This window comes from Colletotrichum gloeosporioides (genome assembly GCF_011800055.1).
Source record: "Colletotrichum gloeosporioides strain Lc1 chromosome Unknown consensus_45, whole genome shotgun sequence".
In the NCBI taxonomy this organism is placed as follows: domain Eukaryota; kingdom Fungi; phylum Ascomycota; class Sordariomycetes; order Glomerellales; family Glomerellaceae; genus Colletotrichum; species Colletotrichum gloeosporioides.
In genome coordinates this window covers 137,349-163,094 of record NW_025544690.1, presented here as the reverse complement: position 1 = coordinate 163,094, position 25,746 = coordinate 137,349, and the positions used below count along the sequence as shown (strand labels likewise).

Here is a 25,746-nt window from a genome sequence, read left to right as displayed (position 1 = left end):
AATCTCATGGTGTCATTTGGATTCTTCAACAAACAAGATCGACTATTCCATCGACCCGGACTGAAGCAGACCGGTCTTTCCATCTTCCCGGAGTCCGGCGGTGAAGAGACTTGGAGCACTATTTAACAACTCACCAGCACATCTTACCGGAAGCAGATGTTTGCTCAACTGCATAGAAAGTCCGAGCAATCGGTGAGACGATTAAATTGTGGGGGTGGTTGCCGTTTAAGATATCCTGCATGTCTTGGCTGTCAGACGCACTTCCAACAGAGAGCACGTGAATACCACTTCCAATCGGCGGTGGGGCCGTTCAGAAACCCTGTAGGAGACACAGGGAGGCTCAACATGCACCAACCCGACTACATCGTCGGAGCCGATACCAGATGAAGCCGAGATGAGCATCACTCGCACGAAGCGTCGAAGTCAACATGAGGGCATCACGACCATTGGCAGCCCATACGCAAGATGAACTTAACGTTATATCTGAGCCATCACCCTACATCACACCTACCAGGCATGCCAAGATCGTCACCTCGCTGACCTCGGCGAGGCTAGAGAACGCTAGAGGGGCGTCTCGGCATTCCCCAGACCGTGAACCAAGTTAGTCATCACACAGAACCATCCACGCCCTCAGCTGTCAAACCAGTCAGCTCGGTGTCGTCCAAGAACCGGTGGTAACCCGATGCGGCGAAATCAGGGCGAAGCCACGTGGAGCTGTCGGTTCTTCAGCGCACCGTCTCTCAAGATCTGCGCCATACAAAGGCTCAGCTTCTTGCCTCTTGAGGCAATACACACGAGAAAACCCAGGGTCCTGCTGTGACCCTGTAGCTGGCTTGCGACCACGCACAGCTTCGAAGAACGGCGCTTCATGTTAGTGCGCGAGTCCTTACCAAATTGAACGACGACTAAGCGCCCACATCGAAATTTTGCTGGAAATGCTCTGCTCTCGTCTTTTGTCCGATGAGCTGATCTGTGAAAACGGTAACCCGTGTCCCGCGAGCTAGAACGCCGCCACCAAAAGCTTCCTCGCCAACCACACGGCTGGGGGGCCGTCCGGAATGACACGATCTAGTCACGGTCGGCTAAGGAGAACTAGACCACCGGGGAAGTCCACTAGCCCGTCCCGATGCGGCGAAATAGCATCCTCGATTTCCCATTTTTGTCACATTCCTGATCGCCCACGGATCGACAGCTGCTTTCTTTGCTGCTAAGCGCCTTGCGCTGCATTCATCCAAAGTTGCGCAGCCCTGCTGACAATCAGCGAATCAGTCCGGGCAAGCCAAAGAATGTGGTCGTCTTTCTTCTCTCGCTTTCGCCAAGAATAACTAATCATGTAAATCTTTCGTCTTTTGAATCGATAGGTTTATAAAGCTGTCGCTTACCCCACCAATTCCCCCCCCTGCCCCCGGAAGTCTTTGTGTGAGGTTTCTATTTTCGCAATACCAACCCAGGAGACAGACACATCGCGAGATTTTGTGTCGCCTCCTTATCGACATGGATTTGCCGAAGCTTACACCCGAGGAGATGGCGGAGGATAGGTCGGCTACCGTTATCGGAGTGGTGACGATGTGTTTCGTCCTCTCAACCTTCTTCCTGGTCCTTCGGTTATGGACCCGAATACATGTCGTCAAGTCAACTGGGCCGGACGACTGGGCCGCAGCATTCTCTTTGATACCGGTTCTAGGCTGCGGAATCGCCATCGCAACAAGTTCGTCTTGTCCACATCCTTGTTCGCGAACACACAACTGACTAGTACCAGTGACGCGATACGGCCTTGGAAAGCACATTCAGACGGTATCTGTGCCTGAGTATGTCGAGTTTACCAAGGTGAGCAAGCCCCTACCATTACCCTTCGAACTTTTCTGATCAGGATTTCAACAGTGTTTTTGGGTCTCTGTCGTTTTCTATGGCCTAGGACATCTATCTTTCAAAATGGCGTTCCTCCTCCAGTACTACCGCGTCCTAGCCTCGGGCCACATGCGGAAATTCTATATTGCTGCTATGGTCCTCGTGACAGCTTGGGGAGTTTCTGTTGTCATCATGTCGCTGGCATTTTGCACACCCATCGCTGGGTTCTGGGACCACAGCATTCCTGCGAAGTGCCTGTCCCAGCAGGTTCTCTATTACGTCTTCGGAGCCTGCAGCATCATCACCGACGTCATCATCTTCTTGCTTCCATTGCCAGCCCTGATGAAGCTTCAGCTCCCTCGTTCTCAGAAATGGTACCTGTTGGGGATCTTTAGTCTCGGATTCTTGTAAGCCTACCCACTCCCCTTCGAAAATCTAAGCCGATGAGAACCTGACAATTTTCCTTGTAGCATCGTCGCCATCTCTGTCTTCCGTCTGCAGTTCCTCAATATCCAAGCAGACTTCACGTACTGGAACGTAAAGCCCGCGCTATGGTCGATGGGCGAGTTGTCGGCAGCCATGGTGTGCCTCTGCCTCCCGCCCCTCAAGGCCCTCCTCGCCAGGATGGGTCTGGTCGTCGCCACCAGACAGGCTGTGTCCTCGAACAACCGGAACAGCCGCAACTTCGGACCCACGCCATCGAGCGTGGCGCAGTCTGCCACTGGCAAGACATTGGAGACCAGCCAGACCAACTCACCTGGGGAGAAGCCGTCGGCTTTTGGAAACTTTGTCGTGGAGAGTGAGAGAGATCGCAGCGAGCAGAGTACATCATCTTCATTGCCTCCTGTATGAGGTATCGGGACGGTCTCATGAATAATGATGTCATGCGGTTTGGTCGGCGCAAAGGAATATGGTGATTTAATTCTTTCTCCCATTAGCTCGGGATTAATCATGGCGATGGCGGAGTTCATAAGAATGTTGGACTGATACCACAATTCTTATTTGCGTGTGAAGAAAAAAGACAATAATAGCATAACAACAACATATTACATCTTTCCCTCACTATAGCTCGGGGTAGTGCACTGATTCTCTTGCCATCATAAGCAATCCCCATGGCTATCTCTGGCGCCACGATGACAGAGAATTTCGATCTACTCAGCACCAAGTTCATTCAAGCATATTGTGTTTCGATAAAGTAGATACGAACTACGCTCAACATAACAGCCAAGATCCCTACCCGTAGCCTCGGCGATGCATTGGATGAACATCTTTAGGGGAGGTATGTTCACTGGCCAAAAAGGATCACACCCATAGCACCCTAGCGCAAGACACTTGAGACCCTGTAACACTGATTTGGGGTTGAATCATCGCCTCTGACTCTTCTCATGGTATCCTGGTTGGTATGCCGAGACATGAAGTTAAAGGTTTTTTACCAGGTGAGGGGCCCCAATATTCTTCCACGTAACTATGATTTCGCGTTCTAATTACCACCGTGCGTTCTTTCTAGCTCACTTGAGAAAGCGTGTTGGTACCTCTGTTGTCTCTATCGTCAAATTTATTCTTTATTCATGGACGCGACTTCTCATCGTGCGCTTCATCTTCACACGAAGCTCAAGGCTTAATAGGATCACAAATCAATTCAAAGGGCTCATCCCAAACATCTTGGACTCACTGCTATTGAAGTATCTATGAGGGTTTGATGTATGCATGTGCTCAAGAGCATTGAGAACCGCTCAATGACGCCACCTTGCCACGGCCGAGACAGCAGCTGCGGTAACTTGTGTACACAGACTCAGGAATACAGCACTATGAGGAAAAAAGGATGAGCCTACGTTGATGGAGCCGTCGAGATAACGTTGATGACTTACTTCCCAGTTCTGAGCATACTGTGAAACCTTGCCGGGGCAACAGGCTCTTTGGTCTGCTTCCGAGCTCCAAGATCCAGTGTCGACAGCACAATTTCCAACATAGGTTTGAGCCATGGAGGAGCCGACCATGGCAGCTAGTCTTTCGTCAGAGATCAAGTACAATTGCCTGTTCTGAATCCGTACGCACCAAATAGAACGGACGCGGACAGACGCATGTTGAACGATTGGAGATGCGGGTGCTTAGGCTTAGTAAGTGTAGTGATAGTAATAAATTCAGTGAACTGGTCGCAATTCCCCAGAGATGATCGTCTTATTTATAACCTACCATCTCTCTCAGGGTTTGGACTCATCGGGGAAATCAATCACGCTAAGTGGATGATTCATTTACATCCTATCGGCAAGCCGACGTTGGTTGTGAACTTTACAGAACTTGCGAGTTACGCAAATCAATAACTACCAAGTTGCGAATAGACATAGTGAGCAGGTCTGCGGCGCGGGATCCGCGAAAGTTCGAAGCTATGTTTACTGACAGGCCAATGAAGGCCGAGCACGCATTAACCCTGGGTTTTGGTCAACTCAACTCACCGCTGATCCCTACTCGGTACGAAAGCGATACCGATACGAACGCGAAGGTTTCGTAAGAACTCCACAGCTCAATATATCTTACCTGCGCATAGGCAAAGTGATTTAAATGATGCGGGAAGTTAATTCACAGCATTCATCAATACGCCTGGCGGAATCATTGCGAGTGATTTGTGATAGACCCATATCAATAACTCACGAATTAGCTCGACAAAGAGCGCTCAGCGGTGAAAGTATTACAATTACAGGACCGAAATAGGTGTTGAGGACACGATGTTTGTTTTCTGCTATAGATAACCCCGCTTCTTGGACACGAAGGTCAACCGCGACCGGAATCAAATGCTTCCCTTCTCCTCTATCTCTGTTTCCCTATTTCTCTGGGTTTTCTATGCTTTGAAAAGATTCTGCTGATCCATGTGCGGAATACGCGTGGAATTCTTTCCGGGTGACTGCACTCGCCCGCATCCGATTTTGCAAATTCGGACGTCTTGGGATGAGCTGGCACCCAAGAAGCAATCGCCCTCCTGATCGACTGTAATAAATCAAACAAATGTAGGCCATGCCTTCCCTGTGTGTAATGACTACGAATGCATCTGCAAGCTCCACCTTCGCACGAGAACAAGTCAATGAAGCAATGTGCCATCTCATGAATCACAAAGCAGATGATGTCTGCGACACTGTAGTAGTCGCCATAAGTGTTGATGTCAATGCGTGCACGAGTCGGCGGGCAATCGAGGTAATTCGTGATGATTGATGAAGTGCTCCAAGTGGTCATCTCGGGATCGAAAAGTCTGATGTCAATTTCGAGACAGTAACGGTCTTTCTGCGACCGATACCTGTCGGTTTGTGTAAGTTGACCGGCGAAAAACAGTTGATCGATCAACTCGGCGCATCTGCGTATGTGCTTGTGATGACTGGAACGGTCGCTTTTGAACTTCTCTGTGTAGCCTTTGACTATGGCGTGACAGAGCTCGTCTCGGGCGCGGGTCAAATCTTGGGATGTCGGTATCTTTTCGATCTCATCTATGACCCCATTGATCAAGTCATGGGGAAAGTAGCAGCCTCTCTTCAAAGGCAGATGTGCTAGATAGCCCATGTTTTGCGGGTGAGATTGGCATGGTTTGATTTTGTCCATGGCTTTTTGCGAGTGCTGTCGTTCAATCTGCTCTATGTTGTTGACTGATTCCTTCTGCGCTGCGTAGACATCCACCTAAGTGTGACCCGCGGGGAATAGCCACCTTATATAGAACTGACTATGCACCTGGGAAACCTAGCTTGAATGCGATTTTCCGTGGAATTCTATGAAGATTGGCCAAGAACAATTGGACTGACTTCACCCCACGTGTGGAAGTTCACGGCAATCTCACTTCGTTGAATTAATCACGGAGAAGGGAAGCCCTCAATATCTACATAAAACCCCATCATTCTAGAGTTTGTTTGTTGGCTGTGTTTCCTTTGCTGAACTGTGACAAACAGTTTCGGAGAATCAAATTTCTCTACAACACGTACCAAGCTCCAGCAAAACATTAGCTTCAGACATTCTTGTCAGCCAGACACCTGCAGATTCTGTATGTCACCTCACTTCTCAACCGACCTGTCTCCTCGACAGAACTTTGACGAGCAGCGGGTCTGTAGGCACAGCAGCTACCCATTCCCGTCTCTTTGGCAGCTCTACCGGTATCCAGCCGTGGCCGTATGAGTGACTTGAAGACTCATCAGGGGCAACCAACTCAAAACTCTGGATGATCTTCGCCAAGCTGAGGTACAGTTCGTAGTAGGAAAAGCTATTCAGATCAAACGTCAGATAGGTTTTGTACCATGCGGAGAATGGTGACTTACTGGAGGCCGATGCAAATGTTTGGACCTTTCGAGAATGGAACATAGAATTTGTCTCGAAGAGTGTCTTCTTTGATTGCCATTCCCCTCTCGTTGATCCAACGGTATGGATTGAACAACTCGGGGTTTGGAAATGCAGACTTGTCTCGCAAATACCAAATTGGCGATGAAGTCAACACGGTCTTTGTTGGTCAGTAAATCAGACAAATCTTCTTAGACAAGTCGAACAATACTGAATGAAGATGCAAGCCAAAAGTTTCGTTTACAAACGGCAAGAAGTGCCACAGAAGACACGAAAGAGACAAGGCGAGACACGCAAATGACAATTGCAGAAATAGAACAATAGTGAATGGCACCTACCCCTTCTGGGATGAATTTACCAAGAAGCTCCACGCCGCCCTTTGGGACAACTCGGGGCAACATCGCAGCAGCTGCACCGGCCCAACGAACGCCTTCCTTCACGCAGGCCTTCAGTCGAGGAATGTTCTCCAAAGAAGTCAAGTCGATTGGGAAACCCACGCGAGCAAGATCTTCATAGAGCGCTTGTTGGAACACTTGGTTTTTGGACAGTGCGTACAGGGTGTGTGCCAATGAAGCTGAAGTTGTGTCTGTTCCTGGTCCCAGGTTCTCTTTGGCTTCGGACAGTGCGGTTTGGGATGGAACACCGGCTGCCACCATGACTCTGATCAAGTTGGGAAATTCAGAGGGTGTCGGTTTTTCGGCGAGCTTGTTGCGAGTCCAGGCATTGTGTGTCCACTAAAATATCATAAGTCGGGGATAGAGCGGCGTTGACACGTTACAAACCTGGTCGTATTGCGCAAGGCCTTTTTTGTACGAGACTCGTGACCCAGTAGCTCGGCAGACGATGTCTTCAATAGAAATCCAAAGCTCATACAGCGTCGGACAGTTCATAAGCTAATCAAGTCAGTCTGTTGCTTCTCCATTCCTGTTGATGATGAACCTACCAAAGGCATCAACGTCGCTTTATGGTCGTTCTTGGATACTATCGCGAGCTCTTCTTCTTTAGACCAAGCAGTAATGGCATGAAGTGCCTCACCGAAAGAGAATTCCGCTGCAGCTAGTTAGTCATGATACAGCTTTGGGATGCTTCATGCCAAGGTACAAATAATGTCTGCCTCAAGCGCTCTACATGCCGGTCCAATGTCAAATGCACCAAACTTTTGGCGAGTCATCTCAACAAAATGGTCCACATGCTTGAGCATTAGCTCTTCCAAATGCCCAATTTTGCTGCGGCTGTATAACTGGCCAAGTATTCTTCGACGCTTCGCATGTTCTTCTGGATGACTTATTGCTCTCAGTTATAATTACTTAGATTCAGCAAATCAGCTTACGTGATTGAGAAAAGTGCTGGATGGCCGCCTTGGACGAATTCGCCATAGTTGCGCGGGTCTTTTACGAAACCACTGTTGAGCTTATGCACTGCGTCGTAAATTTCCATGGAATAGAATGAGACTTCGTTAGGACCTATCTGGACAAGGGGACCTGCCGCCACATGAATCAGTCTCGTTGTACCAGCAGCGACACTCTGAATCGCGATAAGCACCTAGCCGTTCGTGAAGCTCGGGAAGCTTCAGGGTAACGTTGCCTCTGTACTCTTGCCAGAAGATCCATAGCAGACGTGAGTAATTCGCTCCCCAGCCGGCTTTTGGTAAGTGGGATAGAGACGACGTGCGAAGCTTAGTGAAGGTCTGCGAGCTGTGAGTAAGCGGTCAACCGATGAATGTGTTTGTCATTGATCGTCGTCACCTTTACTATTGTCAATGCCACCAACACCAAGAGACCCAAAAGTGTTACGGCAAGTAGAGCCATGGCTGAGTATTATTCTTCAAACCGAGGCCGTGAAGTTTGACTGCCTCTCAGAGGATGGGAATATGCAGGTGCAGTTACGTCCAAGTTGTCCACGAAGAGGATCAGAGCATGAGCCGAGGCAACTTCGAAATTGCATCAATAGCTCCGGCGACTTATTTTCAACTCAGATTATCTACCGCGAATTTTATCTGACAATTGTCTGACCGCTATCATTTCACCTTGCTAGAACCGATTGCGTGATTGCCTTTACCCTCAAACCCATGCAGAATTTCCGTAACTGGAAGTCAACCCGGATAACAACCCTTCGGCGGGTTTGATGAAACTTGACACCGGGTCACATAAGCTGACACGTCGTTCGCTGTTTGACTTCAATTTACGATGCTGCATCCAGCCATTTACGAGAAGTATTGATTACAAAAATTGGGTGCCGTGTTACCGCAGGCGGAGCTAGCTCCGTTGTAGATTCGTAACATTTGGGGTCGATTTGAGCGCAGAAAATGCATGCGCCAACCGGAAAGATACAATGAAAAAAGCGCTTGACGATTGATAAATCTCTGAGGACTCTTCTCAATAAAAAAACATCTCCATATAACCTGAGCTCACCTCGCTAACAATAGAGGGCTGTTGCTTGCGCGTGTTGCTAAAGCCGTTTAGTACCTACATGCCGATGCCGTCATCCAGTCCCACATCACGCGAGTCAAAATTACCGCCATTGGAAGGGTTTCGCTCTTCACTAAAAACAAAAGCCGAGTATTTCCGTCCCACCTGACGAGTTTTCGGGTCATTTGACGGACCTACCATAAGATGCGCGCATTCTCCATTTTGCGTGTTTTTTCCTTTCTGAACATCCCGCAATTCGCCCGATTTGGACAGACACCCAAGACTGCTTGAGTGCAACGCCAAGATGACTGCGCAGCGGGAATATGGCACCGTCAGCAAGGACGTGGGTGTCACGAACAGCGACACCGAGGGAGAGTCCAACAAAGACACACGGATCTTGGTGCGTGACCTGACACATACTGACTGGGTGCCGGGGTATGGGCTGACTGAGGACTTTCGCAGGAAAACCTAGGTTACAAACCTGTAAGTTGCAAAGACCCTTTTTGGACTTTCGGTAGCTGACATGATTTGCAGGTGTTGCACAGAACGTTTAATGTTTTCCACAATTTCGCCACGACTTTTGGTGAGTTCCGCATCGAGAAGCTCTCAACAGAACGCGCGCGCTAAGTTGACCTAGCTGCTCTTTACTTCATTGGCGGTGTCCGCGTGACATTCTCGACTGGAATTGCAGCTGGCGGAAACTTGGCTTATTGGTAAGATCAAAGCCACACTGCGCTAAGGTCAAGCATGCTAAACAACAAACAGGACGAGTTTTATCGTTACCTGCGTCTTCACATTCATTACCGCCGCTGTCATCGCAGAGATTTGCTCGTCACTTCCTCTCGCCGGTTCTATCTACCTGTGGGCTGCTGAAGCTGGAGGGCCCAAATATGGAAGACTGCTTGGTTTTATCGTTGCGTGGTGGAGTACTACCGCGTGGACAACGTTCTGTGCCAGTGAGTTTTGAGTTCTGAATTCACAACTGCTTGTCAACTCTATGACGCATAGACTTACAAAGCTTCAGGCAACACTCAAGGAGCTGTCAACTACATGCTTTCGGTGAGTTACCGCTTAACTCCGAATATGGCTGGAAGTATTCCTGCTAATGAGTTGACAGGAAATCGTCGTCTTCAACTTGGACTTCCCGTCTGACAGCTCAAGTATCAAGTTCAGGGCGGTCCAATGGGCTGCGACTGAAGTAATGCTTGCCGCTGCCGCAATTTGGAACTTGCTACCCCGTAGGTTGTTCACGTCAGTGTCATTGCGATTCTGCTAACAGTAGTCCAGCTCGCTATTTCAAATGGATATTCTACCTCTCCACTGGCTTTGTCCTGTTGGACTTTGTGCTGAACATGATCTGGTTGCCCATTGCCACGAAGAACACCATCGGCTTCCGCTCAGCTCATGACGCTTTCTTGACGACCTACAACGGAACCGGCGCCCCCGACGGATGGAACTGGTGTCTCTCGTATCTTGCCACTGCGGGTATTCTCATTGGCTTCGACGCCTCCGGGCATGTTGCGGAAGAAACCAAGAACGCTAGTATCGCGGCTGCACAAGGCATCTTCTGGAGTACTGTGACCAGCGGCATTGGCGGTTTCATTGTCGTCATTCTTTTTCTGTTTTGTGTTGTAAGTCTAAATGATGCAGACCAGCGGTTACATGTGTTGACCTGACACAGCCCGATGCGGATACCCTCTTCTCGTACGGTGGTGCTCAGCCGTTCGTGCCCTTGTACGCTGCCATTCTTGGCCAGAGGGCACACATCTTTATGAACATCATCTGCATTGTTGCTTTATGGTTTGTAAGTCACATTCAGACCCCCGCAACGCAGAAGGAAGGCTGACCCTTCCCAGAACACTGCTATCGCTGTCCTTGCCGCCTCTCGCCTGGTCTTCGCCGTCGCTCGCGATGGCGTCCTCCCGTACTCCTCCTGGGTTTCCAAGGTTGTCGACGGCCAACCCAGGAACGCGATTCTCGTCGTGTGGGGAGTCGCTTCCGTCATCACTTGCACGATCCTCCCATCTTCCGTGGCCTTCACCTCGCTGGTCTCCGCGGCAGGTGTCCCGTCGGCGGCCGCCTACGGCCTCATCTGTCTGAGCAGACTTTTCCTGACTCCCAAGACATTCCCCAAACCTGCTTGGAGTCTCGGAAAATGGAGTCGCCCCTTCCAAGCGATTGCAGTCTTGTGGAATGGCTGGGTTGTGGCGGTGCTGTTCTCCCCGTATGCCTTTCCTGTAGAGGCGTCAACACTCAACTACGCCCCGGTCATCATGGGCATTGTCACCATTTTCGCGGTGTTCTCATGGTGGTTTATCCCTGCTGAGAAGTGGCTGCCCTCTCAGCGTATCCAGGAGACGTTGGATGCCGGAGAGAGACCGTTGGTCGAGCACTAGGCCATCCTTCCTGTTGAGCAATACGAGGTTTGAAGCTTTGTGAGGCTGCCGGACATCGAAAATGAACTACATTCGTTGGTTTATCAAGTGTCTAATTCCCGTGAAAGACCTTACACAATCCGACATAGACTACATACATAATATTCTCTGTTAATAGAATCACGAATTGAGAGGGGTCTGAGCACCCTCGAACTATTTCTCAGCAGCTTTTTCAAATCAAGGAAGTTGAGATGCCATGATACAAGCCTAGGCTTGTCCAGGAGAACAGACAACTCCGCTTGTAAATCGATCAAAAAGATCACCCTGATGGGCGTGTACGCCTACTACCACCCCAATCTGGTCAAGTAGCAAAAGGTATCTGTCCGGATCGGAAGTGACTTTCCCTTTTTTTTTTTTTTTTTTTAATAACAAATAAAAACAAAATACAAAAAAGGTCGCGATCGCACCTTGAACCACCCAAACTCCAGCGAACATTTAGTTTCGCAAAGTTTTAGAAGCTCCTCGGTTTCAAAATCTCCAACCTCGTGGGCATCTGCAGACTGCAATCTGCATCACTTTGCCCAAGTGCAATCTCAACATTTCATAAGCATCAAACAACGACATCGAGAACATTCTACACCGCCAAGTACCAAAATGGCCACCCAGACATTCCACCAGTTTCCCATGCTGCCTGGAGAGATACGAGACCAAATATGGGATCTCGCAGTTCGCCCGCTCGGCTTCCGAGGCGTCCACATCTTCATCTATATCGATGAACACGCCTACGACGGCCATAAGCCTACTTCTAACACTTTCCCTCGGCACCTAGCAAAGAAGATGTGCGGCGATCCTCACCGGTTCGTTGGCGCACCGACTCCCGCCAACGAGACATCGCCGCGCTCTTGGACCGCGGGAAATCCGTCAACCTACGCCGTCGACGGAGGCCTCCTCACCGCCTGCAAAGAGTCTTACATGGCAATGTGCCGTCGCTATGATATCTACAAATGGTCCAAGTATGTTGACGCTTGTCCCAAAGTGAAGGACCCGATACATTATTCGTATCTACAGGTATGGGACATCGTAACGATGCCTGAATGGGTGATAAAGGATTTCCTACCATTTGCACCCCGGCTAGTCGGGAGCAGCAGGGTCAACCACATAGCCCTCGAATTCGATACTTCATTAACCATCGATGGCCTCCAAAGATATCAGCATGAATGGGAACGCGATTTCGAAGACAATCTTGTAGGAGTCTACCCTGATTATCCTCATGGCTTGGACAAAACGACTAAGTGGAAATATGACGGGCTGGCTACGGCCATGAAGAGCTGGAGGTCGTCCCCGGATACGAGGCTCTGGCTCGTGGATCGTCGACTGCGCCTTAAGCATACCGCACTCGACGCGAAAAAATCCTGTTGGGCATTTGATGAAATTGATGAAATTGATGAAATTGATGAAATTGATGAAATTGATGAACCCAGCCACGAGCGTCTCATTTTTGAGGCCGAAGACAGCTCATATGTCGGTCTTCCGAACATTTGCGCTTGGGAATTTTGCGAGTACGAAGATCAGACAAACTTAACGACGAGAATATGGGGCTTCATATCCGAGTTGGATGAAATTGCCGAGCAACAGCTGTTGATGGAGAGAAACGAACATTATCAAATCGGAGCCCATGCTGACTTCCATACTTTCGGTATTTTGGTCTGTAAGCCTAAGCACTGATATCATGAATAAGCGCTAGAATCTTTTGTTACATGCACTATGGCATTCACTTACTGCTTAGGTACTTTTATGCCCTCTTTACATGTTTAATCAGCTCCAGGATCTGATCATTTTCAGTCTCGCGGGACTCAAAATTGGTAAGGTGGATGACATCTGGCAACCGTTGGGTGGGAAGCTTGGGATGGCGGGGGAGTCCAGGGTGCCTTCTAAATAAGTACCTTCAGTTTTCTATCCACAATTTGATACCTCGTTGGACATAGTGGCTCTCATTCAAACTCATAATTATGATCTCTTGAATGCGTAAATGTCCCGCGAGGGAGTTCAGTCTTGTCCTGTGGCTTTGTTACGCGCCACCCTGTACTGTACAAACAACCGTCCGTTCCCCTTTCCGTTTCCCGTGCGGTTCCATGAGTCAAGTCTTTGAGCGAATACCAAAAAAAGCAGCTGTTCCATCCCATATGTTCACTCGGAATGCCGTTGTCCGGAAGACCAAGTCTTAGTCAATACTGCGCGCGTCCTCAACTCACAGCGGTCTTGCTGCAAGCCACCAGACCTTCTGGCCATTGCTCCTTGCTGCGATACCTTCCCCCCTTTTCCACAACTTCACGCTGAAATCCTCGTATGGGTCAATCGCCTCGTCGGTCATCCCGAAGTCCTTCAGCTGCGGTGCCCAACTTTGCACTTGCCCCAGCACTGCTTTCAGTACCGCCACGAAGGCGAGGCCATGCCCGTTCCCATCCAAGTCCCGATGCATCGTCTCAAAGTCTGTTCCGCACTGCTTCTGTCGACAGGAAAGGAGTATCAGGTAGGCGTGGACCATTTCGTGGATCGCGATTTGGATGACTTCTCGGAGCGAAAGTGCCTCCGTCTTGCCGTCCGCATGGTGGCGGACCGTGCTCAACCGGATGGAGATGCTCGGGCTCGGACTGGTGTTGCGTAGCCCAGGCTTGGTCCGGAGAGCCTGAGTCCACCCCACGCGACCCCGCCATTGTCCGATTTCGAGAAGCACCGGATGCGAGGCGTGGTTCAGGTGAGCTGTGGGGAAGAGCAGGCCGGGAAAGCAGAGCTCATCGACCAATTTCATGAGTGTAAAAATCGTGCTAACTGAAACGACTTTCGGGCTTTTGTCGGATCCTTGTTTTGATAGAATGCGGGCGACTGTGTCTCTCAACGGTTTCTCGCGGGCGGTCCATTGCACTTGTCCGGCGATGCTCTCGGCTAACGTTATTGCGACGTCGTTTATGTTGTGTGATTGCGTCTGTACCAAGTGATCGTTCTTTCGGAATATCGAGGAGGAGTGTTGGCAGCGCGGTGGCGAATTTCTCGATCTCTTCTGTGATTCTGCCATCTTAAAATGGCTGCAACGGTCGAAATGATGTTTGGCAATTGTTCGAGTTTGAAGTGATAATGGTGACAGGTCCGTTTTGTAAGTTTCGTTTCTCGCACCTTGACGCGCTTGGGTGCGTCTGGCGCAGCTGCCAGATGTCGCAGCGTTGGGCACGTTCCTTCCTTCCCATAGGGTTGTGTAGGAAGGGTCAGAGAAGGTGCCTGGGCTCATCCCCAGTATTCAAATTCCGACCGCAGTCAGTGCCGCGGGGTGGTCTTGATGGGTTTGGGAAGTCCTGCGCGTCCCGCGTGGCATGGTGAAAGAAACATGGTTATGTGCTGGGAAGGAGGGACAAGGGAAGGCAGTGGTGTGTGCTGCTTTGGTTTAGAATTGATGATATGATATGTAGAAAGCCCGGCCAGGCCAGGGAAGAAGATTCTAAGATGATGGGAAAGGGATTACAAGGTAGTAGTCCGTCCGTATGTTGAGCCGAAAAGATGCACCTGGTAGATTCCGCATGGAGGACCGCCGCCGCCAAAACCATTGATAACACCGTCGCCATGCTAATATGCTTTTCAAACTTAACACGCCATTGTGCCGACCCGCGAAACAAATGAAAGTAAATATACAATGACTGGCGATGCCGCTGATGCATTCCGGCATCCCCTAACGTATGGTGATGATGGAGCTGGGGCTGCTGTCGTAGCTTAAGACCAGCCCTCGTCGGTCATCGGGACGGGTCCATCGCCCGTCGTGTGAGTCATAATGTCGTTCGTGGTGAGAAGATGAGTGTCTGCTAGAGGCGTAATCGTCGGGGAAGTAGAGTCGTCCACGTGTCTCACGGATCTCGCCTTCCTCCAACGGCTCCACTTCTTCAAATTCCCCCTCAGTCGTGGTCGGGATCGTCGATGTGGGACTACTACCCCGACTGACAGGAAAGTATTCTGGGTGGTCATTGATGCAAAAATCCCAACGATCCTGGTGGTGGGGGCGTGGTCTGTCGTGTTCGTAGGATCGGTGCTCGTAGTAAATGTGCTGATGAGGCGAAAGGTACTCCTGAGAGCTGTGGAAGATGGCCCGAGACGCCTCAGTAAATGTTGGCCCGTGACCGCAGGAGTGACCTTCGTCCTCACGGAAGTGCTCTAGGTCAGCTTCCATGTCGCGGAGGTGCAGGTTGTCCGACCCAGCCCAGATATCGATGAGCTCTGCGATTCTCCGAAATCCTGGCGTGTGTCCACCGCAGTGACGAGCCTTGATGCCGCACTTGATGAATAGGTAGCTGTGAATGAGTTCGTGTAAAAACGTTGAGATGAGAAGCCGTCGATTGTACTTCTTGTCTTTCAAGATTGGGTTCGAAAGCACAATGAGGGTCTCAAATCCTCCCATCTTGGAACGTCGAAGAGCTGTGGTGCCGATAATGTGGTCCTTGTACTGGGCGCTGGACGCATGAGACCAATCCCAGGTGACTCGCTGAGAAAGACAGTTGTGAAAGAAAATCTCATTTGCCGCAGAGAAGATACTCTCCAACGCAGCGTTGTCGATGGAGAACTCGGCGTGGCGTGACCGTGGTTGAATGAGCGACCTCAAAATCCTCTCGCGCTGCGTGTCTTTCGCTCGGCGCCGGTTGAGGTGCAATCGATCCTCCACCATTCGGGCGGCAGCATCATCGTCCAGAAGTCTCGAGTCCTCATCTTCGGCGAGGTTATAAATGCTGGTGTCGGATGAGATTGATAAACCTGATGCGGTCCTTTCCATGGCTGATGGGCTGACATCGGGTTCCGCACATTCGGGCGTGGGCGGTGTCGGCGATGTTTGCTCTCGGATAACCAGAAAAGACAGGTTTTGCACGGGAACAGAGCCGCGTGGTGGTGGTGGTGTACAGCCGGGGTCCGAGTCGGGAATGAGATGTGATAATCTCGGCCTCTTTGGCGGAGGAAATGCGTCCTGGTGGTCGTAGGTGTCGTAGAAATCGTCTTCATCAAGATGACCAATCCGTCGTTTGCCACCCATAATGTACAGGTCGGGACTCAGGGCATTGTCCTCGCCCTGGGACAGTGGCCTTGCCTCCCCTCCTACCACCCAAAACGCCATTGAACATGTCTGGAGAGTTGCAGATGGGTGTGAAAAGGTGAAAATGGACGGGAAAGGGCGAATCTCGGAGGATCGGGGTAGGAGAATGGTTGGCAAGCCGGGGGGGGTTGAAAGTGAAATACGGGCGGCTTCGCACCCTGGAGTCATGTGCGCCCGGAAATCGCATTGAGCATGCCGGTGGAGAAGGGTGACGGACGACGGCGTCCGTCCAATGGCTGGGTACGGCAACTAACGAGGAATGGATAAGTCGGGAAGCCCATGCTAGAGAAACGAAACAAAGACAAAGGTTTCGAGTAGCGTAGTGAGGCGAATGGGGGAGTGATGGGAATTCCTGCCAGAGAGCGTCTTCTCTGGGCGAACAACAGATGCATGGAGAGACCCAGCTCAGGGCCGCACAGCGTAGCATGGGCCGTCTAGGCCCCCTTGGCTGGCGCTCCAATGCAGAATCCCAACCAGCGGGACGAGGTTTTGGGGGTCGTTTGCGGTTTCGATAGGTTGGGTGGATGGCAGACGACCGTCGTACGAGCGGTGTGCAGGAGCTAAGGCGGATATGCGTGTGCGGCGTTGCGCATCGCAGATTTAGTGCGAGGTCCATCGCTGCCATCCCCCGACCGGTGCAAGGAACGTGGCGTCGTCAGGGCCGTCTTGGTGTTGGAGCTCGACGAACCTACCCTCCCAGCGCTGCCAACCTTGCAAGCCTCGAAGGCTGCCATTGCACGCCTCAATCTCAATTGCCCTGAGCCGCCCTCCCTGCAAGCAAGACACAGCTAATGTTGCTGATGTTGATGACGCAGGAGACGTGGTGCTCGACGCCGTCTCACATATATGCAGTCCGTCAGCCAGGCAGCCCTTCCAGACCTCGTGGCCACACAGGAATCTCGAGATCACGAGTCCACCCGAAATCGACGGCTCGCCGGATCAGTGCAGAGCGCGGGCGGAAGAGTCCAGGTGGAGGTATTCGAGCGACCGCGGCGACGGCGACGGCGACGGCGACACAGCAGCACCTGCACTGCTGCAGAGCGAGGGATGGCAAGGACGCACACCCGCTAGGGCGGTGGGGGGAACAACACTGGAAACTGGAAACTGGAGGCGTAGTGGTGGGCGGGAGGCGAGGGTCGGCCGTGTCCAACAGATCTGGTTGGGTTCGGCAACGGGGGGCTGGACTTTTGCCGCCCATCATTGGCTGCGCGACCCCGGACTCGACCTGTCATTGGTTGCCTCACCCGTGCACATCGTCGTCGTCTGTGGTCGCCTCCTTTTTTCGAGGCTTCCAATATTTTGGAGATTGGATTGCCAACAACAGAAGTTGGAAGCCAACAACAGTCTTCCTCTTTCGCATCCCACCCTGGTCCGCCGTCCGCTCGCTCCCTCGCTCGTGCTGCCTATCCGTACGCTTGTCCATGACGACTCGGCCACAAAGACCCACGGAGCATCCTCCGACGCAGAACCAAACAGACGACGAAAGCGACCAGGAAGCTGACTCCTACACCCCGTCCAGTACAGGGCAGGCGAGACACAAGTCCGGTCGTTGTTGCACTGCGCCGCGATGCGATGCGATGCGATGCGGTGTGCTTGCAATGCATGTGGTATTTCGGAATGTTTGTTGTTAATGCTGTTGATGCACTGGGACTGCGAATATCCACGAACGGGTCCTGTCGATTGACAGCGGCATTTTGATGCTCGCTGCATTGGTGACACTCGCCGACGAAACAATGCTTTTCGCCCTGTCTCCGCCAGGTATGGGTCCCATCCTTCCTAGACACCGCTGATCTTTGCTGTCTCGGCGGGATGCCATTCAGGATCTTGCCTGCTCGCTCCCAGCTGGTGACTGGTGTTTCTGGGTTGAGCCCACGTCGAACCGAAGAAAGTATTCCCAGCTGCCCGGAGAGCTGTCTTTGAGGCCCGCAACGCATTGAGTGCTTGCGTCTGTCATTCTTCGGTCACTTAGGCTCGGACGAGACCTGTGAGCACGGACTGCGGGCAGGCCGAACTCTATCTGCTTGACTCTTTAATGCACCAGCTTCTCCGAGTCTTGGGAAGGAAACCATCGATGCCTGTATCCCGACTTCCCCTCTCGGTAGATGAGGGGGAATTGGAGTTCGTCCTGCGATGCTGCCGTGCCGAGATCCATCACGATTGAGAGTAATGTTTCGTGTGTCGTCGATCGGCAACGAAATAGCAGTGTCGATTGTCTAAATCCTAGGTTTGTACGATGACTTTGCCAAGCCGAATGTGATGGGTTACAAGCCTCAAATGTTGATCTCGGTTGATAGTGATTGACTAGTCTCACGACCGTCGCTTCGCTTGCCAAAGCAGCTGAAGCTTCAACGATCTGGAAGAAGAGAGATGGGAGTGGAAAAGTGGCTCGGGATGGGTGCTACCGAGACACCATCAGGCTGGACGGGACCCTGATGGACCCTGAATGCGCTTCGTGACCACTATCGTCGCAAGTGCGGATAACTTCATGGCTGCCAAGATAGGGCGATGCTAAGAGTGAATCCGGGACGTAGGAGCCGACACACGGATGAGGAAAACGAGCCAGAAGATGGTCCAGGGTCCTGCCATGTCAAGAGGTGGAAGGATGACAGGGTCCATCGACCAGGGGTGCTCTTATCGCGAATGATTATCGCCTATCGCCTATGGAGCCTGGACTAGCCTCCTTGGGTCTAGACCCCGCTGACTAACCAGGAGGAGGTTGGTGTGCTTGCTCTTTCCAACGACATGTCGTTCCTTCCCTTGAGATTGTCGAGATGGAGATGGCCTCAACAGCGTTGAGAGGGCAACAACGCCTCCAAACCTTGAAAATATAAGGCCGTCCATCAGACTTTCCACCTGCATGAGGCTGGATCTCGTTTCTATTTTGGTCTTTTGATTTTTCTTCCTTTTTTCCAATCGGGCTTTGTGGGAGGTCGTCAAAGCCCTGATCTTCAATAAGTGGAAGGAGCTGGGGACAAGGCTTTGTGCCGCCAAAACAGAGCCGACCTGCTTATATGGTCTGAGCTTGACCAGTAGAACCAATTTCATCGATTTCTTTGGTCTTAGGCTGTTTTTGTACATCGTGGTTGACATCACTGGCTGATCTGGCACTCACAAGGAAATCGAAATTGCCTGAGGAGACTAACTCCCGCATGATGAAATATGCGTTACTTATATACATTTTGAACGACATCTTCCAGCATCCTAGATGAATCCATTCTCAGTCGTTCATGATATCAAGATGCGATGTTGTCGCATTATGCTTCTGGGTCCCACCTCGGTCCCATCATCCGCACTGACACCGATCCACAAGAAGCCTCCATCCTTGGGGGGAAACATCCGTATGGGGTTGCGCACTTCCAATTGCCATGAAGAGCGGCGTAGATTCATCCGCGCGTTGGGACGGAGTTCGTGTGGACCGGGGGCTCGGCAAGAGTCCAAATAGACTTGCTGTGCATGCTGGAATACATCCTCACATCATGGCCTGGCAGTTGGGCAACAGGTCTGATTGCACTCCGTGAGCTCGCCAGACTTCTGACTCTCATTATGGGGAATTTCAGAAGACTGGCGTTCTGAGCCGTGTTTAAGCGGGGCGCTGTCCTGGAAGCGAGTCCCGGGCTGAGCCATAGCAACCAGTATCACCACTCCCAGCCAACATCTCGAGCCTGCCCAAAATCGACGCTCCTTCCTCCGTTGAAGACAGGAGCTACGCCAGGTAGCCGACCTCCCTCTGTTCTCTTCTCGCGACACAACTCTTTTTGTTTTCCCACAACAAATTTCCCTTCCCACTCTCCCACACCTCCACCACCACCTCTCCCATTTACAACGTGGGCGAGATTTGTTCTTTCCACACCTTGTCGACCAACTTTTGGCAATCCTCCCCTCTTCATATCCCTTGACAACAGTCTTTCTGGCCTTGTTTTTTCCCATTCACAAATTTGTTGCGCGTCTCCTTGTGGCGCATCCTTTGGGAATCAAGCAGCTGTACTTTGGCAGACCAGTCACAAGTCCGATTTGCCCCCCTCCCTGATCAGATCACATTCTTTTCAGTATCAGTATCTCTCAGAAGGCTTCGTCTGACGCACGATTCATCTCTTTGAGCTGGATTATTGCCGCACGAGACGATTTTCACCCCATCGCGCACCTTTTGGCCCCTTCACAAGAGGCAGAACTGAGGAACCGTTTTCAATACTTCCCGAGCCGCAATCCCAGTGGATTCCACAATGGCTGACAAGCAGAAGACCAAAGAGGTAAAGCTTTTTCGCACCTTCTATTTTTATCCATCTCAAAGGCTTGATTCTAACGCCATGCAGCGCCCTGTGAAGCGCTCGCTCACTCCAAACCGCAACTTGTACAGCTCATTCAATGAAGCTCACCGGAACATTGCGCCGCCTACTCCCAGGCTTCCCTTCGAGACGGTCCTGGGAAACGGCCAGCGATTGACCCAAGAACAGCTTGAGAAAGTTGAGCAGATTCTGAGTGATGCCAATCGGTCCAAAGATTCCGAGGAGCCAGAGAGCAAGGAGACAGAGCTTCCCAGTACCAGCACTCAGTCCGGCAATGGCACCAACTTTACGACCCACTCCGCCCAATCTGCCGTTGAAGCCAAGAGAGAGACCAGCAGCAAGGACCCTCGCGCCTCTTCTGTCTACCCATCTGATGATGAGTACGCCTTCATCGACACCTCGATCTCTTCTCTGCCCGAAGCCAAGGCCAAGCAAGAGCAGCCGCACCCTGCGGATGACCCATTCGCCAGCCAAAATGCCCTCGACAACTGGCAGGATTCCTCCTCCATCTATCCCGAGGACGCTATTTCTTTGGGTCAGGTATCTGATGATGAGCCCGTTCCCGAAGTCAAGCTCGAGCCCAAGTCGTCTCCCATCATGGCTTCACGGACCACACTTCCTCCGCCTGTTGCCACGAGCTCTCAAGACCGCTCCCAGCGAAATCCGCAGTCTCACTTGGACGATCTTCCCAAGTGGAAGGATTCATTTGGCTACTTCGACGCCACTAAACTCTCTAGCCAGAATGTCATGCACTTTCCTCTTTTTCTTGATCCCTTCACTGGTTGTTCCCCAGCTTTCCCCAGAATGCCCCAGCCCCAGCCCCAGCCCCAGCCTGTTCACAAAGCGGAGGAGACAAAGACTGAGGCAAACTATGATGGCCGAGCTTTCAAAGCCTCAGATAGTCGGTTCAACGCGCAAGACAATGGCATGGCGTCCTCCAGCCGGCTCAACCCCTTTCACGCATTCTCAGGTTGTTCATCTCAAGAATCTGAAGATGACGATTTTGAGGAACTCCAGTCCAAGTACAAGGAGGAGTTCACGCGACTCAGTGCGGAGAAAGAAGTGTCTCAGGCTCTTCGTCACGTTACTGGGATCAGTCAACCCTCATCCGGCCTTGTTGCGAACCGTACTCGTTCATCCCACACGCACGATCTTCGCAACTCTCCTTACAACCCAGCCAAGACTCAACAGCAAGGATTCTACCATGCGCCAGCAATCCAGCCCTCCTGGAAGGTCACTTCATCTGGAGTCAAGGTTCCCGTTGCCACCCAGCACCATGGCCAAGACGACATGAATACGCCGGCAGCTGAGCCCTACAGCGCTATTGATAACACCAACACGGCTGCCATGGCATCCACTGCAGATGAGAGAGCTGGTTTTGATGGAGAAGAAGATTGGCGCACTGTCACTGACGACCGCGAATTCCCCACTGGCGCTGTTGGCAGAGTCATGACTGGAAGCAGCATTGCCAACGTCTCTGACAGGGTCCTCATTCAGCATCCCAACGCCCACGAAGCTCGCCGCGCTCCATCCGCCACTGGCCCTTGGTGGAAAAGAACCGCAGGCACGCAGCCCGTGACGTCGCCACTGTCTCCCTTCCCCAACTTGGGTTTCCCTACACCCCCTCAGCCCACTGTCCCCCCTAATCATCGACAACAGGACTGGCATGATGTGGAATTGGACTCCCTGAGCCCTTCTTTGCAGCAACCCGGCTCTCGTCCTCGCACCGACACAGGAGAAACATTCAATGGCCTCTCCCAATCCAAGTTCCCGTTCCCTCTGGTCTCTCGAGAGGATGCGTCCAGAATCCAAGCTGTACGCCGCGCAAGTGGCCTGGAGGATCATACCTTGTCTGGCAGCCTCGTCTCACCTACCATGCGCCCCAATTCTTCCATTCAAGACAGCAGCTATGGTCTCTCTCGTCCCGACAACCGCAAGGATTCTGCCCATTCACAATTCAGTCAGACCAAGAACGGTAGCTACCACGAGGCCTTCTCTTGTAAGTACCCGCCCTTTTGTGCCCTACCTCCCTTTGCCCTGAGCCCTTTCACTGCAAGTTCTTCTTTTGTGGCGAGGGCTTTCGATCCCACCACCTTCTTCCTACTTCCTCCTTCCGCCCACCACTTTCCCCATTTTCCAATTTTCCCTCCAACAACGCTTCCATTTCTCGTCGCTCAAAACAGCATCTGATTCTCTTCAAATAGCCCATCGCCAAAACACCTGGGTCAACCAGCCCACGTCGGGGCTGCCCGCGCGCCCTTCTCCTTTGCAGGAGAGGGCTCCTACCGCGGCGAGCGGCAAGGCGGCTCGCGTCACACACCGAGCGGCCGCCGACGCCCTCGCCAACCAGCGGGCGCGGGAGGGCTCCCCCCACCTCTTCACAAGGGAGGGGGCCCGCGTCATCAGCACCGACGTGGAGCTGGCTGGCATTGCCGGCCCCAACATGCTCTCGGAGCGCGCGCAACGGCGCTCCAAGCTCTTCTACCGCGGGGTCATGGCCATCACCCTCATCATCCCCTTCGTGGGATGGGCCATGACCTCGTGCAGGGCCGACTCGATGCTCACGGCCATCACTCAAGGAGAGTGCTCTGGCCTCTCCCATGGCCAAAGGCGCAACATGCGCATGATGATGTTCGGAGGCTTCGCCCTCTGGTGCATCGCGGTGGTCGTCGTACTCATCATTACGGCGGCCACCCGGCACTGAGCCACATGCTCTCGTTCTTTTTGTTTTTTGAACATTTGTTGGATTAAGTGAGTAGACTCCTTCATCCCTCGCCGTCGCCGTCCCTCCCTAACCCATACATCGCAGTTACGGCGGATACGATGACGACAACGACAACGACGAAGAATGGCGATGGAATTTCTGGAGTTGGAGGTGGGGTCCCTGCCTACGGGCATACCTAGTTATCATGGGTTTTGGTCGGCGGTCTGGTTCTTTTCGGTTGGCTCGTTTCGTTCTGGTTTCTGGTTTGGTTCGCGAATACTTCAGGCTACGGCCTCGTTCAGGAGAGGGGAGGCTCCTGACCCTCCCCGTCTCAACTCAATCGACGGTTCTGTTCACACAATTTTTTCGTTTCTCGTCTCCATGATTCCCAGTGTATTTGCATGTGAAGCTACCGGCGAAGATATTTGCTCTTCTCGCGGCGGAACACAAGCTCTGGCGCGCTCCGTGAAGTCACCTGACAGCAGACCCTGCTGTGATGGCTTCCACGCGAGGACCCAGGCCTTGAATCAGCACGACTCTGCGGAATTCTAGCCTGCATACCGAGTCCTGCACTTTGACGCCATCTACGTCTGAGAATGGCCGCAGCGGTTCTCAGTCTCTCGAACTCGGGGCGGACGTCATTAACAGCGGCGCAGAAAAACCATCGCGCCCCGCGAAGCCACACAAATCTGGGCTCTTGTATAAGGCAGCCCACGTTCCTCAAACGGCAAGCCCTGCTGAGTCTGCTACGTCATACGTAACACTGTGAATTGCTCTGCTTCTTGCCTCGTGGAGTTCCTCCTGAGCGACCCACCAAGCGCCGCGTGGAAAGGCGCCCAACCTGAACCTACAACTGCGCTTTCCGTTTGACGTCGTCCTGACCTTGAATCGGTAGCTCCTGCCGGTTTCATTGAGCTGCTGCATGGTCGCGAGCTGCCAGGCCCACGTAAACGAAAATAGAATGGTGACCTAAGCCCACACATGGCGAGGAGTCATGCAGCAATGCCGAAGTGGAATACGGTGAGAAAGATAACGGACTGCGGAATCCGCATTCGGACATGCGACTGGCCGCCAAAGATTGCAAAACATTCGCAGCTGAACTCAACATCCTTGTAGTTCCAAACCAATGATGGCAAACACCAGTGACCACGCACACTGGCGTCTGCTGTGATATCATGTCGAAGTGGACGTTGTGACTTAGAGAGTGGGAATCTGTCTCAAGCCTTTGTTAAATTTATATGTGCCTTGTTGTCAAAGCCATATTCATTTAAATATTGCTTGCTTCAGCCAGGGCAGTGGCCTGGAGACAGTAGCGAAGCAATGGTTGACAGCGAAAAATGAGCTTTCAAAGCATCATACCCTATCTTGGGTCTTGTCACTCCTCGGGTCTTGCGTGAGGCCTCAAGGCCAACCTGCCGACTTCGGCCACGTTGTTAGCATCTCTTTGCCGTCCGTGTCTATCATCACAAGACCATTCGGCGTGTGCGCTGATGATGAGGACACTGAACGACAGTTTCTAATCCGTCTGAAGCCTGCATATGTGCGTGACATGCCCCCATTTCGCCATGGCGAATGATGAAGACTCGTGTGTTTTCTCTCACTTGATCGGAATGCTCGAATTCTGGGCAGTGTATCTTGCCCCTTACAGCCCCCGTACTTCATCAATTATCAAGCAATTTATGAAGGAACGCCTTTTGATAACCCAACAGCCTTCAAGGACCAACTTGCGAAACTCACTGCCTTCTAATTGCTGGGATATCCGCAGGATTGTTTTTAAGAATAGGGGCTTCTGTTCAGCATTCCAACAGCCAGACATTGTACTCAATTGGTAGAATGAATTCAGCAATCGAAAAGTCGTTTCAGCTGCTTATTTCTCGTTGCAGTGGGAGAACATTAGAACACCTAGTACTCAATCCAACCATCCCGGCCACGACCTCCGAAGTTGCGTAATGGCCCTCTCTTTCGAGGGAGGGCATGGCGGACAGTGAATCCAATTGATGTATGAAACATCCATTGTGCTGCAAGTGCTCGTTGAACAGTCGCTGAAGCAGCCTGAGACGAACGGATGCATCCAGTACAATTTCCATTCAGCTTCGCGTTGATGCCCTACTATTGCCGCCTATTCAAGAGATGATCCAGCCCTCCTCTGAATACTAGTAGGGGCACCTTCAAGGCTACGGCGAGACGTTTGACAATTTGGGTTGGGAGAGATGACTTTAGGGATAAGGTACTTAAGTTTCAGACACACCCATACTAAGCTTTACCGGCTCAATTATCCAGCTTATATCCATCTTTTGTCTTGCCCAAGGCCAAAGAAAGCTTTTGTTATTGGGTATATCCAAGACGAACTTGTAAATTTACAGAGCTTCGGCGAGTACTTTGTATGCAGCGATCGTCTGGATAATATTTGTCGCGAATAAGTCCAAAAATACGGAACTTGAAGACAGCGTTGACGATCAATTCTTCTTCTCTTTCCCAACGTTAGGATCGTGGAAACAAGTTAGCGGTCAAACGCACGCGCATACTGTTGGGGAACAAGCAGATTACAACTGCAATTCCAATCCTCCATCTCTGGCGTGATGATCCCTTTCAGTAAGGAGTTGCTTAAGTACTGGCTGAGATGAGGCGGAAAGCTGTCAGGAATGAAGCATCGACGTCGGAGCGGTAGTTGGCGTTGAAGTTTGTTCTAGGCAGGACC

General features: G+C 51.7%; 7 protein-coding genes across 7 annotated transcripts; 4 read left to right on the top strand and 3 right to left on the bottom strand.

Annotated features, from left to right (window-relative positions):
* Window positions 1-1,494: 1,494 nt before the first annotated feature.
* GCG54_00002030 (uncharacterized protein) lies at window positions 1,495-2,700 on the top strand (the record flags this gene model as incomplete). The annotated part of the gene is made up of 4 exons (XM_045402129.1): window positions 1,495-1,708; window positions 1,760-1,827; window positions 1,882-2,255; window positions 2,319-2,700. The coding sequence occupies 4 exons, from the start codon at window positions 1,495-1,497 to the stop codon at window positions 2,698-2,700; spliced, it is 1,038 nt and encodes a 345-aa protein (XP_045264411.1).
* Window positions 2,701-5,883: 3,183 nt separating this feature from the next.
* Window positions 5,884-7,964, bottom strand: GCG54_00002029 (Cytochrome P450 monooxygenase sdnE; the record flags this gene model as incomplete). The annotated part of the gene is given in 9 exon segments (XM_045402128.1): window positions 5,884-6,082; window positions 6,138-6,316; window positions 6,495-6,890; window positions 6,939-7,049; window positions 7,100-7,206; window positions 7,258-7,439; window positions 7,487-7,637; window positions 7,699-7,850; window positions 7,870-7,964. The coding sequence occupies 9 exon segments, from the start codon at window positions 7,962-7,964 to the stop codon at window positions 5,884-5,886; spliced, it is 1,572 nt and encodes a 523-aa protein (XP_045264410.1).
* Window positions 7,965-8,868: 904 nt separating this feature from the next.
* On the top strand, window positions 8,869-10,960 carry GCG54_00002028 (Thiamine transporter thi9; the record flags this gene model as incomplete). The annotated part of the gene is made up of 10 exons (XM_045402127.1): window positions 8,869-8,964; window positions 9,027-9,047; window positions 9,099-9,147; window positions 9,202-9,277; window positions 9,330-9,520; window positions 9,589-9,623; window positions 9,682-9,802; window positions 9,852-10,195; window positions 10,246-10,368; window positions 10,421-10,960. The coding sequence occupies 10 exons, from the start codon at window positions 8,869-8,871 to the stop codon at window positions 10,958-10,960; spliced, it is 1,596 nt and encodes a 531-aa protein (XP_045264409.1).
* Window positions 10,961-11,593: 633 nt separating this feature from the next.
* On the top strand, window positions 11,594-12,664 carry GCG54_00002027 (uncharacterized protein; the record flags this gene model as incomplete). The annotated part of the gene is made up of 1 exon (XM_045402126.1): window positions 11,594-12,664. One exon carries the CDS (start codon window positions 11,594-11,596, stop codon window positions 12,662-12,664), a length of 1,071 nt encoding a protein of 356 aa, XP_045264408.1.
* Window positions 12,665-13,187: 523 nt separating this feature from the next.
* On the bottom strand, window positions 13,188-14,012 carry GCG54_00002026 (uncharacterized protein; the record flags this gene model as incomplete). Its single annotated transcript, XM_045402125.1, has 1 exon — window positions 13,188-14,012. The coding sequence occupies one exon, from the start codon at window positions 14,010-14,012 to the stop codon at window positions 13,188-13,190; it is 825 nt and encodes a 274-aa protein (XP_045264407.1).
* Window positions 14,013-14,657: 645 nt separating this feature from the next.
* On the bottom strand, window positions 14,658-16,082 carry GCG54_00002025 (uncharacterized protein; the record flags this gene model as incomplete). The annotated part of the gene is made up of 1 exon (XM_045402124.1): window positions 14,658-16,082. The coding sequence occupies one exon, from the start codon at window positions 16,080-16,082 to the stop codon at window positions 14,658-14,660; it is 1,425 nt and encodes a 474-aa protein (XP_045264406.1).
* A 4,199-nt stretch (window positions 16,083-20,281) lies between these two features.
* GCG54_00002024 (uncharacterized protein) lies at window positions 20,282-23,048 on the top strand (the record flags this gene model as incomplete). Its single annotated transcript, XM_045402123.1, has 2 exons — window positions 20,282-22,343; window positions 22,549-23,048. 2 exons carry the CDS (start codon window positions 20,282-20,284, stop codon window positions 23,046-23,048), a joined length of 2,562 nt encoding a protein of 853 aa, XP_045264405.1.
* Between the last annotated feature and the right edge of the window lie 2,698 nt (window positions 23,049-25,746).